Below are 17,137 nucleotides of genomic sequence, written 5' to 3'. Positions count from 1 at the left end.
TGCAGAAAAGATGCAGAGCTTTCAGACCTCAAATATTTGGTGCAAAACCCCTGGTTTTTAATCACAGTTTTCATGCATCTTGGCATGTTTTCCTCCACCAGTCTTACACACTGCTTTTGGATAACTTTGTGCAAAAATTCAAGCAGTTCAGCTTTGTTTGATGGCTTGTGATCATCCATCTTTCTCTTGATTATATGCTGATGAGACTGGATTATATATGTAAATGGCCTGAAATAATACACACTCTGACTGTGTAATGTAATGTTTCTTTCTGTATGTTAGTAGACTGTTAAGTGTGAATATGATGATGCATCTTGAAGCCACACAATGTATCAATTCTACCTTACAATTACAGCATCAGAATAGTGTTAATACTGTTAATACTAACATTTAATAGAGATAATGGGTTCTCTGTCTTTGTCACTGCAAGCTATACCTGCTGGCTACTGCAATATTTAATTTTGAACTCTGTAAAAATGATGCTTTTGTTACACATGTTGTTGTTTTTGTCTTTACATTAGCCTCAGTTAAAATGTATACCATTATTTAAGGACAGTAAAGCACTGAACTAATGAATGACATGTATGAGTATTAATAGGATGTTATGGGGTTTTTAATAGGCGGTTTCTTATTGGGGTCACTTATATTGGGTGTCTAGATCGTTGTAAAAATAAGTTAATTCAAACAATTTTCTCTGTTTACTGGTCATATATATTTTTTATAATTTTGAATCATACCATAATGATTCTTAAAATGAACTGTATCATGGTGATTCACTAAATCATTTAATAAAAAACTAGAGCACACTGAGTTGTTGTGTAATTGACATTTACACATACACACGAACATAAAAAACATCAAAGGTGACCAACATACATGTATACACAACACACACACAGACATTACCTACCTTTCAGCTTGGCCAGAGTAATTTGCACTGGATGCCAACCTGTATCATAAAGAAAATTATTTAACAAAGTGCATCTAAATATATTTCAGTTGATTATTTCATAATTAATTAATTCATAAATAACATGATTTAGAGAAATCCGCTGATGTTCAGATTTTCATGCCTTGTGGCTTTATGTCTTTTCCTGTATAAGACAAACAGTGTAGTGAAACACCCACATCCTGCCGCAGCGTAAGCAGAATATGATTTATGCAGCACAGATTAAGGACCTTTATGGTGCTGCTATACTGTACCTTCCCACTGACTGCATGATGTCCAGCAGCAGTGGAGCAGCCAGATCCGGACTCAGGTGGATAAACATGGAGAGAACAACAACAGCCAAAGCCAGGGTCTCCTCATCATACTCCTCTAACACAGCTCCACAGTCTCGACACCTACACAGCATACAAGCACACACCATACATATTACATTAACACAAAAACACTCACCACATAAGTGATGAAACACACACACACAGAGCACACACATCTACACTATCTACGTTAAAGTGTCAAAACACCTACACACACTCTTGTACACACCCACCCATCTTTACATAACGTTATGCACATTACACTTTATGTCCTATTTGAATTGCATATCATGCTGTTACGCAAAAAAACTTGCAGCTCCAACATTGCCACTTTACAGAAGAAAGGAAAATGTAAAAAAAAAATGTTTTGAGCAGTTAGTTCATTCATCATGACATTTTTTTTAACTATGGAAAAAAGCAAAAAAACACAGGTACAAGATTTTACATGACAGCAATGATATCTAGCACTGTAAAGTCAAGAGACCACCCTTCATTTATTTCATTTTCTCAAATACTTCTGAAGAGATTTGTTTGCAAAAGAACGGGAAAGACAAAGTAAAATGGGTAGAAAAAAGTTAAATGTAAAATGAAAAAAAACTAGAAACTGTCCCCATCAGATAAACAGCACTTAAACCTTTCATCATTGAGAGATAGGAGAACATCAAGCTCCACTCTCGCTTCAGATCTGTCTGTCCGTCCACTGTGAGAAGACGACTCAGCGCTGTGGTTCTGAAAGGATGTGGAGCTGATCAAGAAGCCCTTACTGAGAAAATGACACAGACAAGAACATTTGCAAATCAAAATGCTGAAAAATATAGCTGCTGGTCCTCAGAACAATGGATTGACCACTCCAGAGTCCAGACCTCAACATCACTGAATGGGATTGAGATGATTTATATATAATCCATTTTATTCCAGATGCTAAAAAACTTATAATTAATTACTGTTTTGCCTGTTAAATATATGAAGGGTGCTCTCTGACTTAAGAAGTGTAGTACAGAGAGCTGTAGGTAGGTATACTGTTAATACAATTTATTTTTTTTAAGTGTCAAGTCAAGATATATGTACAACATAAATTTAATATCAGTAACCAAAAAGATTCTCAAGATTTTCTCAAGATTGAGAGACACAATGTTGCTAGCTTATATTACACTCAATAGGGGTGTACAATATGAAAATAATTTACAGTATTGTGGTAAACAGCTATATATAATATATATTTTTGCGCATATTGTTAATAACGCATATTATCAGTGCTAAAAAACTGTACCTAACTGCTTATACAAAAACAGTGCTAAATTGGATGACTGTAAATGACTGTAATGGGATAGTATGGGATAGTATTTTATAGCACTTTTAAGCATCAGTTACTGGTGTGTTCTATAATATAATAAATATTATGTGTTATAAAAAAATGTCTAAAAAAATTGTGATATAATATTTTTGCGATGTTGCACACCCCTATACACCAGCCCTGTTCCCCTTTTTATTTTCCTATTTTCTGGATTTTTCAGAAATGTACTACCTGTCCGCCATATTGGTTGGTTGCTCATCGTTAAAGTCCTCTGGTGCAGGAACGTACATGCTGACTGTGCTGGGAGCTGACAGCAGGCTGGTCTTTGTCGGGCCTGGCAGGAAAAAAGAACATTAAAGTTCCCAATAAACACCCCATAATGCATTTACCATTCCCATTTTGTGTGTAACATTATAGGGTACAGCTTTGGCTGTTAGATCGTTAAACATGTTTCTAAACTCTGCATTGTGAATGAGAAAGAAAGGCCTGTCGGCTGACCTGTTTCCCAGGTGCTAATGTTGTGTGGCGCGCTGGACTGGTGCTCCAGCTGTCTTTTCATGAGCTGACTCATCGTCACAGCGCCCAGAGAGCCTCGCTTCACCTGCCGGTACTGAGCTGTGGGACATAAACACAGAAGCAGAGAAGCATGAAACAAGATGAGGATTTTACAGAGAACAAAAGAACGCAAAGAGGACTTTGCTCATGACGTCAACCAGACAAAACCAACACAGCGGACACGTGAATATACAGATGTCAGTTGATTTTATAGCCTTTTATTGTGTTATTCTGATTCATAAAAAGTATTAATAATTTGTGATCTGTCTAATAAAGTACTGTACAAGCTGCCACCATGGTACTGAATTATCCCCACTCATGAACATTTCATTCATGCTCTCATTCAGGCCCCATCCACATACAGATATATCTTCTCATCTATTTTAAAAAATATTTTCATCCACAAAATAAAACAAAAAAACTTATGTGATCATGCTACCTACCTAGTGTACCTTAAGTCATTTCTAGATATATTTTCTATTGCAGCTTTGTCAGATTTTGCATGTTTCTGGCTGAATGTTAAATACCTCTTTATTTCATATACTGTGAACCACATTAATAAGTCTACAAAATCTAAACACAGATTACAGTTTCAGATTTTGACATATATACATAAACATAAATACTGATCTATTAAAAATACTGCACATACTGCTAATTTTGTAACTTGCATAGTACACAATACTACACAATTTGTGTGTAATTTGGGATTAAACCTGTGTGTTTTCTTCCTTCTTCGTGTTTTAATGTCTCACTATCACCCCATACAGCATGTTAAGCATTTTTATATTTGTGTAGATGAAAATATCTGTTTCCAAAAATATCTGGATCCTCTTTATCTCAGAAATCGCTTAACAATTATCTATTTAGTTGCATGTGGTGTGTTTAAATTAGGAAAAAAGCTAAAATGTGCAGGGCAGGGCAGGAACTGGTATTATAATGGCCAATATAGTACAACATTTAATAATGTTAACTGGATTGTGAGGCATTCTCAAACTCTTTATATTTTGATGCTAGTTTAATCAACACCTCATTGCTTCTTATATAGTTTTAGTATCTGTTTATTGATTTTTTTAAATTAGACTCTCTTCACTCAGTCTTGTAATGTTTATTGCAGTCTGTTTATTTAGCCAGTGATCACTGCTGTGAAAATCTTTTTTCAGCTCATGGTGTTAAGATACGTAAAACACTAATACAGCCTAATAAGATCATGCTGTAAAATTCTACCTCACTCTGGGGGAAGCAGGAGTAAACCAATTTATGGACACTGAAGAAGGGATAAATGTGCTTAGGTTTATGGGTGAGGATGAGTGGATCTAGTTACAGATTTATGGTCTGCTTAATGGATTAAAGACAGCTTTATGAGCTAGAGGGACCATGTGATGGATATGATTAGTGAGAAGGTCGTTGGCTCCTACTTGTTACTGAGGAGCGGTTGCTTGTTTCTGGGATTGTGGCTTCGAGGGCGGGGGCAGAGGCCGATTCTCGTGGCTTTTCCAGTTTGGACAGAGCTTTGTGATCTGCAAGGCAACGTAGGTGGTTGATGGGACAAATTAATTACATTACTTTATGAGGACTTCATACTGGCTATATTGGCTATTGGCTGTGGCCACAGAAGTTGTATAAGTAAAGGGCTCAGAAAAAGGGAAAGTGACTCAGGGTTTTCTGAAAGGTCTTAAGGATTGATGTACTTATGACTATAATCAGTGAAATTGTATGATAGTGTAGATGTTTACTGACATTTTGTTGAAATTATTTATTATTAATTGTCTTCTTTCTTCTGACCAGATGTATTATCAGTAAACTGCAAAACTGAAAAACTTACACTGACAAGCCAAAAATCATGGGACTGGCATTGTGATATTGTGTTCCATGACTTTTGCCATGTTCCAAGAAGCTGAAGAACGCTGCACCGATCTGTGGGATATGCATCTGTGGCCTCCTGCATTGAATATATATGTCATTTCTGGCAGAGTCGTTTATCTGTTCACACACCCTGTAGTAAACAGAATGGATGCTTCCATTCACACTCATTAGCAGCCACTGTGCTGTCCACTCTGAATGGTATGACATATTGCCATACTGCAGATTAAATCATGTTAAGCCTGTGCAACTTCAGAAATGAAATGTCCAATACCCACAATATGCTGGCAATATCTATGAGGTATTATTAGCCCTTGTTCACGTTATGATCAGTATACATACTGCTATCCCACGACTTTTGGCATGTCAGTGTATACTGTATAAATATTTGGACACAGATATATAGTGCACAATATTCAGCTTTTATATGAAATGGAAACACAAATAAAAGTGTAACCTTGACCAACTATATGGCAGTAAATATACCTGGGTCTGTGCTTTGTTCTCCCATCTTGTCCAGAGTGTTAAACGAGATGTCCAGGTATTCTCTCTGAATGGCACTGACCGCTATCTTCCTCTGCTTACGCTGGCGAGGAACGATCTGAATCTTAAACTCTGCTTCATCGCTCTCATCATCTGGCTTGGGATCACTTTCTCTCTCATCACCAGTGTCATCATCATCCTCAACGTCGTCCTCATCCTCCGTATGTACACTCCCTTCGTATTTGTTGGCCTTTAGTGGGTCCAGGCTGTCAAGTGTGTCTTCTGGGATGTTAAGGAAAATGGATCTTCCAGATGGGCTTCCTCCTTCGATGCCTTCATCAACTGAAGTGTCGGGCACGTGGGCCGTTTTCCTGAAGAGGTCTCGTTTTTGCTTCAAGGTCATTGGGCTCTCAAGGCCTGGGTGGATTGTGGATTCGGGAAGCTCCAAGGAAGCAGTAGGGGTTATACGTGGAGATGGCTTTCTATCAGAAGCCTGAAGAGGGCTTCCTTTGGCAAGGCTGCTAGAGTTGCTCGATCTGTCCTTAGAGCAGTCCTCCACACTGACTTGGATGACTGGAGATAAGCGTAGAATAGTGCTTGTGGATGATGGTGACGGATGCTCAGATTTGATCTGCATTCCACTAGGCGGCATTGAAAGTGCCTCAAACAAGTCCTCATCACTCTCAACAATGCGCAGCGGTGGCAGGGGTTCAAAGACCAAGGAGTCGCTATCGGAAAGAGAGAGAATGGAGCGCTTCTCTGGTATAGACGCACAATCTGAAGACAGATCAATCAGGTCAGCGTCTTCTTTGCCAGGCCTACCGGAGACAACCAGAGGAGAGTCCAGCCCTGTGGACTTATCCTCAAAAGTCTCCATGCAGCTTAGACGAACCTCAGGAATAACTGGCCTCATGTGGTCTGTCTGCAGGTTAGACCCTCGACGGTCGGGGCCCGAGGAGCCATCAGAGGATTCTTTGCCGTGCCGGTCTCCTCGACGCGACTGCCTGGCCGTTGAGCAGGAGGAAGAAGGGGGTGGAGGCGGTGGCCCCTGCAAGTCACAGCGGTCAATGCATGACTTACGGCGGTGCTCGTCGAGGTTGAAAAGGATGGAGTCCGTGTTAGCAATGTCCAGAGACTTCTGCTTGTGCATGGCCTGCAGCCTCTTCTTCTTGCTGCTGCTGCTGTCATCTCGTGCAGGGTGTAGAAGGCTGTCCTGCAGTGTGCCTGGCTCTCTGTACTCTGCCAGCTCAATCTCGCCTGAAACAGAATGGTGAAGGTCACTATGATGCACTGAATGAAAGAATATGACTGGTATTTAAGGAAGAGTGGGGTTCAAAGCCTGATGCACCCCATGCAGAAACTAAACTCCAACTTAAAGCCCATAACATTTGGTCAATCAAAAGATTGCTTATACTAAAGCTAGATTAATGTAGACTCCTGTCAATGCAAGTCAACAACTTAAATCTCCCATTAGCAAATGCAATCACTATTAACCAACCCTGCTTATCTTATAATTATCAAATAAAATTATTTATGACAGCAGATTGTTGTGCTGAGATAAGAACAAGCCTTGTAATCAAACAAAGTCATGTTAGTTTAGTTAGTTAAAAGCTTGCTAACATTGCTAACATTGTAGCAAGCTCTTTATATATGAATTTAAAGTTTTCTCTCAGGAAATAATAGACCCAAGCAATAACTCCCATAATTGCATTAATCGACCTGATTACTTGGTCAATTAGTGGGAAACGACACAAATTTCCCCTTTGCAAACAGCGACCCATATCTGAACTTCTCGAAGTAAAAATGACTAAAATCTATAAGACAGATAATGCGAAGTTATCTTAGATCAGTACCTATACTGATGCTTGATAAATAAGTTCCAATGTTTTGATTTCCCAGCTGGGCAAGCACATCAGGCTACAACTAATAAGTGCTAATAAGTGACTCCTAAAACCTAATTTTTCTACCTGTTCAACAAAATTTAAATATAAATCTTAATAGATAAGAGAGACAGAAAAATAAAATATGTGTAAATGTTTGTATACTGTACATTCATATAAAAATAAAATACAGTATATATATTAACATATCCTGGCAAAATTGAAATTGAGTGGATTTACTCTATTAGTTATCTGAGTGTCTGAACTGTGGTTCCCAATCCTAATCTTGAAGTACCCGTTATGCGTGTTTTAGTGTTTTTTCGCAGCTTTACCTATGCAATAATTGCCATGTTTTTTTTGTAGTAAATACTGTATAATTCATGTTTATAAAACCTTGTATCCTATTTTACAATCTTGCCTACAGTTATTTGTCAATGATATCAAAATAATTGGATAAAATGGAGCTTAGATTTCAATCAGTCAGAACAGACTGTAAATGTAGTTTATAATATTACATTTGTAATTTTAATGTTACCAATGTTAAATATTTTAATAATTGTATTATGTTGATTGATTGAATAACCCGTTATTCATTAATGATAATTACTGTAGGTGTTTTTGACATGGAAAACATTTTAAACAGGGGTATTCCAGAATTAGGGCAGAACTCATTGGACATTACATAACAATATTTAAACTGAACAGACACTTACTTTTTTGAGCATTGAGCTCCACAGGCTGATACTTAACGGACTTGCTTCCTCCAATCCTCTTAAGCCGTGCAAAAAATGTCTGGGATTCCTTGTTGCCTGCTCCAGTTGGAGTGTCGTGGACATCTGATTCATCAAACACACTGTCCTCCTCTGCAAATCAAGCCATTACAACACAAATATGTAAAAAAACAGCTTCAAAATCTTAAGTTGGTGGTTCATTTTAAATTAAGGTTTAATTTTAATTCACCTTTCTCTTTCTCGCTGTAGCGGCTCATGTTGGAGTTGTCACTGTAGAGTGGACCAGCGGAGGCGTGGGGTCTGCAGCTGTGATACTGTGCGTTTAAAGTGTTGATGGTGATGTGGATCAGATGCAGCACAACTTCTTTACTCATATCCATGTCTCTGTACGGGTACTGCAAAAGGAAATATTTTTTATATAAAACATTTACTATCTCTAAAAATCCAAATATGGACTGAACTTGTGGCTTAAGGTTGTGCAGTGAGGGAAATTCATAGACTGTATTTTATATGCTGTTCAGCCTGCCTTATTTCTACCACTAGGAGGAGCTCAACTATACAGTATACTGTATTTCTAGTCACAGAGACTCAGTTATTGCCTCCATCTGGAGGACACAGCATCTGTTGCTTTACTCAGAATTGCCATGAAAACTATCTACATAATGAAGAACTCACACCGGAAGGATGCTTTGATCAACACACAAGGATCAATGCTATGCAAAGCTAAAGAAATGAGTACCTTGTAGAGGATGACAAGCAACGCTTTGAGCCACATCTGCCTAATATGTGGCCTTAGAGCCCAAAGTGAACAGCGTGGAGCCTCCTGGAAGTTGGGTCTAAGCTGAGGGCAAGTACAGTACTTCAACACCTGCACCACAAGGGGCAGCATCTGCTTCCCTAAACCGATGTTGTAGTCCATCACCTGAAAGATACAGAAAGTAGAGCAACATGTGAAATTCAAATCAAAGTGTTAATGAATCAAATAATTTACACTTAACTATCTTCCACTGCTAATGCAAACTCATAAACATTCACTATAGACAGATTTGCTAGTTTTTATTGACCTATTTTCCTTGGCTGAAAAGTATTCTAAATCTCAACGATTACAACAATTGGTCCAAATCCTTACAAAACACCAAGAGATCTCTTGTCTTGGCAGTAGTATACACTGATATAAAACATATGAAAATATTCATAATTTTTTGGATACAGAAAAAAAAATACATTATTAAACATTACAAGTGCAGAAGTGGATGTATATTTACAAGGAAATTTCAATTCAATTAAACTTTATTGTCATTATACTAATACTGGGCTGTACAGTATAACAAAACACTGTTAGGCTAGATCTCCAGTGCAGAAGGACTTTAGAGCAAATATATTAGACAGACGTAGTGCAAGACAAGACACAAGGTGCATGAACAAGGATTACAATAGACAGTAAACAATAAATATGATAAATATAATTATTTACATGGTAGAGAATATGAAATGAACTTGAGCTGTCAAAACATGAAATATCTTGGGTTCATACTGTTTGGATTAAAATAAAATATAAAGTAAATTCAAGAAACACTGTATTTTTTATTTGCATTTTACACACTGTTCAACATTTTCCGATTTGGGGTTGTACAACAATGACTCCCAATGAAATGTTTGTAACAAATATTTAAGCCTATGTTTACATAGCAGGTAAATGTGCACTAAATCGGACATTTTATGCTCCGGTTTGGCCCAGCCTGTGTCCGATTTACCACAATGTGACTGTGTCTGAAGTGCCAGATTGGAATTTATGAGAAATCTACGTAAAGTGAAAAGGAAAGTAAAAAGAATGGAAATGGAGGTAAATACGTAGGAAAAAGAACACCAGCTACTAAAATAATGGGGTAACAGGGTACATATTTATATTTAAATATTTAGAATGATGTCTCTGTTACAATAATATTATAAAACTTGTGTCACAACTGAACATGGACACGTGACATGGCTGTGACCTAAAAGGAAAATAAAAAGCTTAAAAAAGAATATTATATAATGAACATTTATTAAAACACAGATAGATAGAAGTGCTGATAAACTGTACAATGCTGCTGCTTTTACTACAGTTGAGATGCAGTTCAGTCATCTTGAATTCTGTACTCAGAGTTTGTGAGCCTCTTCCAACTTTCCCATAAGGAAATCCAATGTATATGAGCATTCCATTTAAAATTTCCTACTTGGAAGAAGGTAATTCCAATATCCAAGCTCAAATGGAACAGAGCATCAGATACACACATTAAAAACTATGTGAAAAGCTTTAAATAAACATTGGATTTGGTGAGAAACCTGCTGTATGAACGTAGCCTTAATGAAATAAAAAGTATATTCAGTGTTAAGCTTGTTGATGTGTATTTAATGAATATACTCACCTGTGCAATACCAGCAATGAAAGCATTAAAGCAGGTAGAGGAGCGCATCTTCTGCGGGGTGATCATGAAGCAGCCCATCTGCTGGTCGTACCCCAGCAGCACATACAGGTGCCTCTTCACAGTGTTAAAGGCTTTGGCACTGCCGATGTCAGCCTCCGCACTGCTCTTATCCTTCGCCATGAACTTCATTAGCACCATGATGAGCTGGTGGACGGTCTGGTGGTCTATTCCTACATCTTCTGGGAGAAGATCTCTGATGCCTGAATCTTCTTCTGGGGGAGAGCTCTGGCCTGGCAGGTGGGCTGCAGAAAGTGGAGGTTAACATATTCACTACCTGACCGGAGAGCAGTGGAGTGTTTCAGAATGTGAGCTGAGTCAGTGAGGGCTAATCTTAGAGTAGTGAATCATCTGCAGGTTGCAGTGGATTTGTGCTGGAGAAATGTTTGATTGCAGCTGTTAACACTGTCACTGCAAACGTATTAAACATGGTCCACCCAGCACTGTGGGAAGTGCCAGCAACATGGTGAAACTTCACACCTCCAGAATGACAGATGGTAAACATGGTAAACAAAACAAAATCAATTAAATACATCTATACAACGTGGGCATGAATACATATACATGTATATATGTGCAGGATGCTTGAGTGGGTGGGTTTCTACTGATTCAAAAATGAACCTTAAAAGAACAGTTAGGGCAGAAAATCAAATATACACAATTTTCCTCTCAGCCTAACGGTAGTCAATCATATTCAGCCAATAGGGTACCAGTCAAAAGTTTGGACACACATTCTCATTTAATGTTTCTATTCCTTTATTTTTTTCCTACACTAAATCCATTCTAAAGTCATTCCAGACTACAAAGAAAAACACAAAATAAATCAAGTAGTACATTTAAAAGTGGTAAACAAATCAAAATACTGGGGTGCTATTTTTTAGATTGACTGACCTTCATGTCTTAAAGTATTTTTTCCTTTACTTAGTTGAGTTGTTCTTGCATAATATGGATTAGAACCTTACTCAAATAGAGCTATTCACTTCAACTGATGCTCTCAAACACATTAAGAGGGCAAGACATTCATGTGATTAACTATTGACAAGACACAGCTGTTAATTAAAAGCCATTTCAGGTGACAGCCCATAAATCTGGCTCAGAAAATGACAATATGTGCAAAACTATCATCTAAGCAAGAGGTGCTACTTAAAAAAAGTTTAAAACATTTAAATTTTTGTTTACTGTAAGTATGTATTTTTTAAAGTTTGGATTAATTTAATATTAATCTAAAATGCAGAACATTTTGACTAGTACTGTACATACAGTATTTGAGGTGAGGTTAACTTTTTAGGTCTAAATTGGAGCTATCAGGATAACAAGTATGTTCATACCATATGCTGTAAATAAAAGCTGTATTGGACTTTTCAACTGCTGCCATTTAGACCAATCTTATACACAGTCCAAACATGGTTTGCCTTAGCTTATATTTTGGTGAGAGGAAAACTGTGTAAATATGAGTTCTTGCTAAACTACCCCTCTGATGATAAAAAAGAATAATGTGATATATTAATGAAGACCACTATTCTGTTCCAAGCTGGTCTTATTTACCTGGCAGGACCTTCTCTAGCATATCTCCGAGTGTAGGTGCAGACTGCTCTTGTCTTGTGAGCCTTAGAGCTATGAAATCACACATGAAAACACAATTAGGGGAACTGGGGGAGGGCACAGACACACATCTGAGTTTCCAAGCTGTTTGACATCAATTTTACAACTTACAATGTTTAGTTATTAGCATAATGCTCAAAATACATTTTTACTGTTGCCAATTTTTGTAGGCTGCAGTTGTACAGAGAAGTACAAGGTAGAAATATTTAAAAATTGTTATGCTCATGAAATGATATAACAAAAATGCACAGTTAGGGCCCTATTTATTGACTTTTAGACTTAACTGTAAATGGGAACAAATTCACCTTGCGCGGCTCGAAATGTGCAAAAGGCTTGTACGAATTCACTTAATCAATGGTGTGTTTTGGGCGTAACATTCAAGAAACCAATCAGCACAGCTACCTGGACGAGTACAGCGCTTCTCAGCAGAGGAAACTGACCTGCTCATTCACGCTGTAATTTACGGGAACAGCAGGAATAATGTCAACTTTGAATGGCTGCCAACTGGCATGAGCTGTGGGTTTGTGCACTGCTGTGTGTCCATGTATGCATAACAAACAGTTGTGTACGAGCCTGTCTTGACGATTCACTGCCAAAATAGCAATGAACGTATGACTGGTGCTGTCTGTCCTTTTTTTCAGACAGTGGCGCACTTTTCTTTTCCTTTGTCAAATTTCCCGAACGCACCTCATTTTGAGAGCACCACGCCCATCTGCATAGACATATTCACAAGCTTTGTTGCTATTTAAACAATGTAGACACAAATTGTGAAAATACACTGTTAGCGGGGTGTAAGATAGCAATGAGAATTGCAACACTCCTGATGCAGGTTGTAAGATAGGGCCCACAGGGTGCAAAGTTACTGTAGTGGTCCAAAAACATAATCTTTACAAAATAAAATCTTAAAAAGAAAATTGCCAGTGTTGGTTACTTTCAACAAGACATATTTGGACCATCAATCTGGAAATACTTGGCAGAAACTCAGAGCTTTTTGTGCAGTATGTGGGGTGTTGGAGCACACATAGCGACAAGGTGTTTAAAAACCTTTAACATACTCTAAGACACTGGAGAGTGAATGGAGAGACAGACAGCAGGTTGGTGAGGCAGAAAGGGAGAAAAGAACAGATACAGAAAGAGTCAGGAATTGACAGAGTGGTAAAGTGACTTACGCAGTTTGTTAGAGAGTGTCTCTGGGAGGGAGAAGGCACGTTTGGACTCAGCTGGACCTTTTATACTGTCTCGGAGTGAACGAACGCTCTTCTGGCGATTTCGGGCAAAACGAGCTCTTCTAATCTTCCACATTGCTGCATCGCTCAGATTGGCTGTGTTAGTCCTCACTGCTGTGATGGCTTATCATAAAAAGAATCAAGTTATAAAGGTTAGTTACATTAAATGTACATGATTTTACTTAAATGTACATTTTTAATGAGATTTTTGTGATTTTTGTGTAGAACTGATCACTTAAGACAACCCATTGCTATTCTGTTGTGAAGTCACTATATGACAGTCTGGCACAACTACCCACCAGTCTTTATTCCTATTCATTGATTCCTCCTGTCTGCAACTACTATACTACTATACTCTGTTTAGCACTTACTGTAAAACTAAAACACAGTTATAAAATAGCAAGAAATGGAAGTCTAAACTTGCCAAAGAATCCTAGCAGCGCAAGTTATTCTTAAGCTGTGATCATCAAACACATTCCCACCCACACAGGCACACATGCTTACTAGTAGGGAAAGGGAATTCCTTGTTGCAGTCCAGGTGCAGCTGAGCCTCCAGGGACAGCGTCTCAAAACGATTTACAAAGAATTCCCAGCTCAGTGCAGGGATATCCTGCTTCAGAGAGTGCAGCAGGAGTAGCTTGCTGAGGATGATGGGGCGGTCCCTTACCACTGTGTCAAACTGGAAGTCCATGCAGAGACATAGGCCCTGAGGAAAAAGGAGTACAATCAGTTCCCTGTTTATCAGTCAGAACCTGGCAATAAGATATGTTTAATGTTATAGGGATTACAATGTGATTTACTGCAATATATTGCAACACAATGTAATACTAACTAAGCAAGTAATGCAATTCTTTAAAGGACATTTTGGGAAAACAGTCATATTTTTTTTAGTCAGTGGCACACCTGTCTTTTCCTTTGCCAAGAAACCAATATGAGAGAAATTTTTGAGACCACCACGCCAATTGGCATATTCACAGGCTCTGTTGCTACTTAAACAATGCAGACACAAGGCATGAAAATAAACTGTTGGTGGAGTGTAAGATAGCAATCAGAAATGCAACAAGCCTTATGCAGGTTGTAAGATAGGTCCAAAGTGCAAAGTATTTTTAAGTAGAAGAAATACATATTTTTGTTTGTGTAATCAAAACAGAGGAATCTGAAAACAGGGGAAGGCTGAACACTGCTATCTAGCAGTTGGGGGTTTAAACATCACACAGAACAAACCACTGTCTTCCATGAATCTTTGCAAGTAAACCAATAAATAAAAATATATATTATAATTTGAGAATCAATACAGTTTGAAGAATTATGACAAACAACAATCTGAGTTTCGCTGTATTAGAAAAGAACCCTTTCACTATATGATTAAATAAGAGCAATATGAGATAATGTGTTATTTCGTTTTCCATGTTGTCTGTTGTTTCAAATCAATGAACTGCATCAGAATTACTTTAGGGGTATTATAAGTGACTGTGTGCTATATTTATGGCTAATAAACTTGCAAAAGGATTCCTATTGATTCATTTATTCATTAAACTGTATCTTTTAATTAAATCTCATTTAAGCCATTCCAATAAAGGGCCATATTTTGATTGTTTATCCCTTTTGGATAAATAAGTTATTTACTTTAGTTTTCAATTGAAACATATTTTCTCCCAAAATGGAGAACTTGTTGATATGATTATTTGTTGGAATGGCTCAGTTATTGTTTCTATGATGGCAATGATTATAATTAATTTGATCTAATTATTTATATATTGTCACCTGTAGTGAAGGACGTTTGATGGTATCCAGCAGCAGTCTTGCTCTGGTAGCCACAGCAGGGTTGACGTCCTCTATACTGGCCAGGAAGCAGCAGAAGCAATGTGCCAGTGAATACTTCAGCAGGTGGCTCTTAGTGACTGAGCCGATGTCCAGAAAGCGGCACAGCACGGCGACCCGCTCCACTGTAGAGATATTAATTTGGACATCAGTTACTAAATTGGGAATCAGAGTCATGATTGGGCTTTCAAGGCCAATATCAGCAGAAACACATCTACAGACAGCACCATAATTATAGCACAATATGCAGAGGAATAACCCAGTAATTCAATCAGTAAATGTGAAAATAAAAGTATATTATAAAAAGTGTAATATAATATAAAGCATCAGTAGGTGGCAGTGTTTGAACAGAACTGCTGGCTTTTGGAACAAGACAGTCACACGAGGACTGAGCTCTGCTGCCTAATAGCCTTGTGCCTGATATACAGTATACCTGTAGCTGTGATGTCCCTGAAACAGATATTTAGATATACAGGACATTTAACAGGTTACCATGTACATATTAGGCAATTTAATTTAATGTTTTTATATTGCTATTGCAGTGCAAGTATTATTATAGTTGGTGTTTCAAATACGATATGAGACATAAAAAGTCAGTACAACTCTCTACACTTTATATTAATAATTTTAATAATAATACATTATATCAGTTTAGCATTGTTCATATGATTAAAAAAAAACATTAAAAAGATGCATAAAAGATTCATGAGCATTAGACCAAATTAACAATAACTGCAGACCAATCAAACCATCGGAAATAAGAACTGCGGGACTCTAGTAGCCTTCAAGTTGCTAGTAACTGTTTCATTACATATTTACAGCAGTGTCATAACAAAGTAACTGATGATAATGTATATATACTGCTACAGATTAATGTCATTAGTAAAGCATATATGATTACATCTGTGCATCACATCTGTGTTGATTTATGTGATTACACAAATTCAGCAGATGTTACAGGAAATTAAGGATTTTATTTAAATAAAATAGACCATATGCGTAATATAAGAGTAATAGGTAAAATGCTGTTTTAGCAATAGTTGTACACATGTGTAAATCTGATACACACATGTATTTACATAATCTGTAACACTGTTTACATCACCAGTAGTTACACTGTTGTTGTAACAACACAGTTGCTACAGACACATAAGATAAAATACGACCATCATTTCCATCCCCCTCAGCTTTTAATTGCATTCATCAGGTAGGTTTCTAATTGGTTGTCCCCCAGTGTTTTTTTTAATCACGGTTCATCAATACACTGACACCTCACAAACTGCACTGTTGCTCTACAGTGATGATTTTATTTATTAGTGGGACGTCCTATCGACTCCCCAACAAGGTCAGTGTGTCTCTCTGCCAATCACCATAAGAGGCTGCTTTAATCCCGCAATTTCTCAGCTCTGTAGGAGGCAGACTGGTAACCATGGCAACCAAAAGAGAATTGAGCATGCATACTCGCGCACACACACACACACACACACACACACATTTTCACAGATGCTCCCTGAACAAGATTACAACAGGACACTGAAAGAGAGTGCGCAAAGTGGGCGGAGCACAGCACAGCACCGCAGCATGATTGGCTATTTATTTCAACACTAGGAACACATTGAGAATTCATTCATTCAATGAATACAAATGGCTTCATACAACCAGACACTTGCAAATGGATCTGACCTGCTTCAAAGCGGATCTTCCAGTCCTTGCTGTTGAAACTGCTCTCCACCAGCATCCAGAATATGTCCGCGCCATGGGACAGCGAGAGAGCGTGGAGCAGCTGAGGCACTGCCAGGGAGGCCAGCTGGCAGAACTCAGACTTCAGCATGGACCACAGGCTGGCCACCAGAGCAGACATTATATCACATATGCGCACACACCATCATTGGAGCTCTTTTTTATTCTCTATCATATCATATCGTAGCCTATCATCTGTGCCTTAATTATATCA

The 17,137-nt window shown here is 37.9% G+C and overlaps 1 protein-coding gene across 6 annotated transcripts in view; it reads right to left on the bottom strand.

The window, feature by feature from the left end:
* The window catches only part of LOC103040994 (unc-79 homolog, NALCN channel complex subunit), a 69,304-nt gene that overhangs the window by 11,051 nt on the left and 41,116 nt on the right, over window positions 1–17,137 (bottom strand). For 3 of the 6 annotated variants that reach the window (XM_015607908.3, XM_049463672.1, XM_049463674.1), the window contains exons 23-38: window positions 16,867–17,024; window positions 15,127–15,308; window positions 13,867–14,068; window positions 13,306–13,485; window positions 12,080–12,148; window positions 10,478–10,779; window positions 8,809–8,991; window positions 8,299–8,464; window positions 8,052–8,201; window positions 5,462–6,715; window positions 4,531–4,632; window positions 3,056–3,172; window positions 2,789–2,891; window positions 1,898–2,026; window positions 1,204–1,344; window positions 911–949 (exon numbers count right to left, since the gene is read on the bottom strand). In XM_015607908.3, coding sequence (XP_015463394.3) covers window positions 911–949; window positions 1,204–1,344; window positions 1,898–2,026; window positions 2,789–2,891; window positions 3,056–3,172; window positions 4,531–4,632; window positions 5,462–6,715; window positions 8,052–8,201; window positions 8,299–8,464; window positions 8,809–8,991; window positions 10,478–10,779; window positions 12,080–12,148; window positions 13,306–13,485; window positions 13,867–14,068; window positions 15,127–15,308; window positions 16,867–17,024 — 3,477 coding nt within the window. The remainder of the gene's footprint in view (window positions 1–910; window positions 950–1,203; window positions 1,345–1,897; window positions 2,027–2,788; window positions 2,892–3,055; window positions 3,173–4,530; window positions 4,633–5,461; window positions 6,716–8,051; window positions 8,202–8,298; window positions 8,465–8,808; window positions 8,992–10,477; window positions 10,780–12,079; window positions 12,149–13,305; window positions 13,486–13,866; window positions 14,069–15,126; window positions 15,309–16,866; window positions 17,025–17,137) is intronic. The other 3 variants (XM_049463673.1, XM_007257374.4, XM_007257373.4) reach the window with 3 other exon arrangements.

The sequence above is a fragment of the Astyanax mexicanus genome, chromosome 14, assembly GCF_023375975.1.
Source record: "Astyanax mexicanus isolate ESR-SI-001 chromosome 14, AstMex3_surface, whole genome shotgun sequence".
Taxonomy (NCBI): domain Eukaryota; kingdom Metazoa; phylum Chordata; class Actinopteri; order Characiformes; family Acestrorhamphidae; genus Astyanax; species Astyanax mexicanus.
This window is presented reverse-complemented; position numbering and strand designations above follow the sequence as displayed.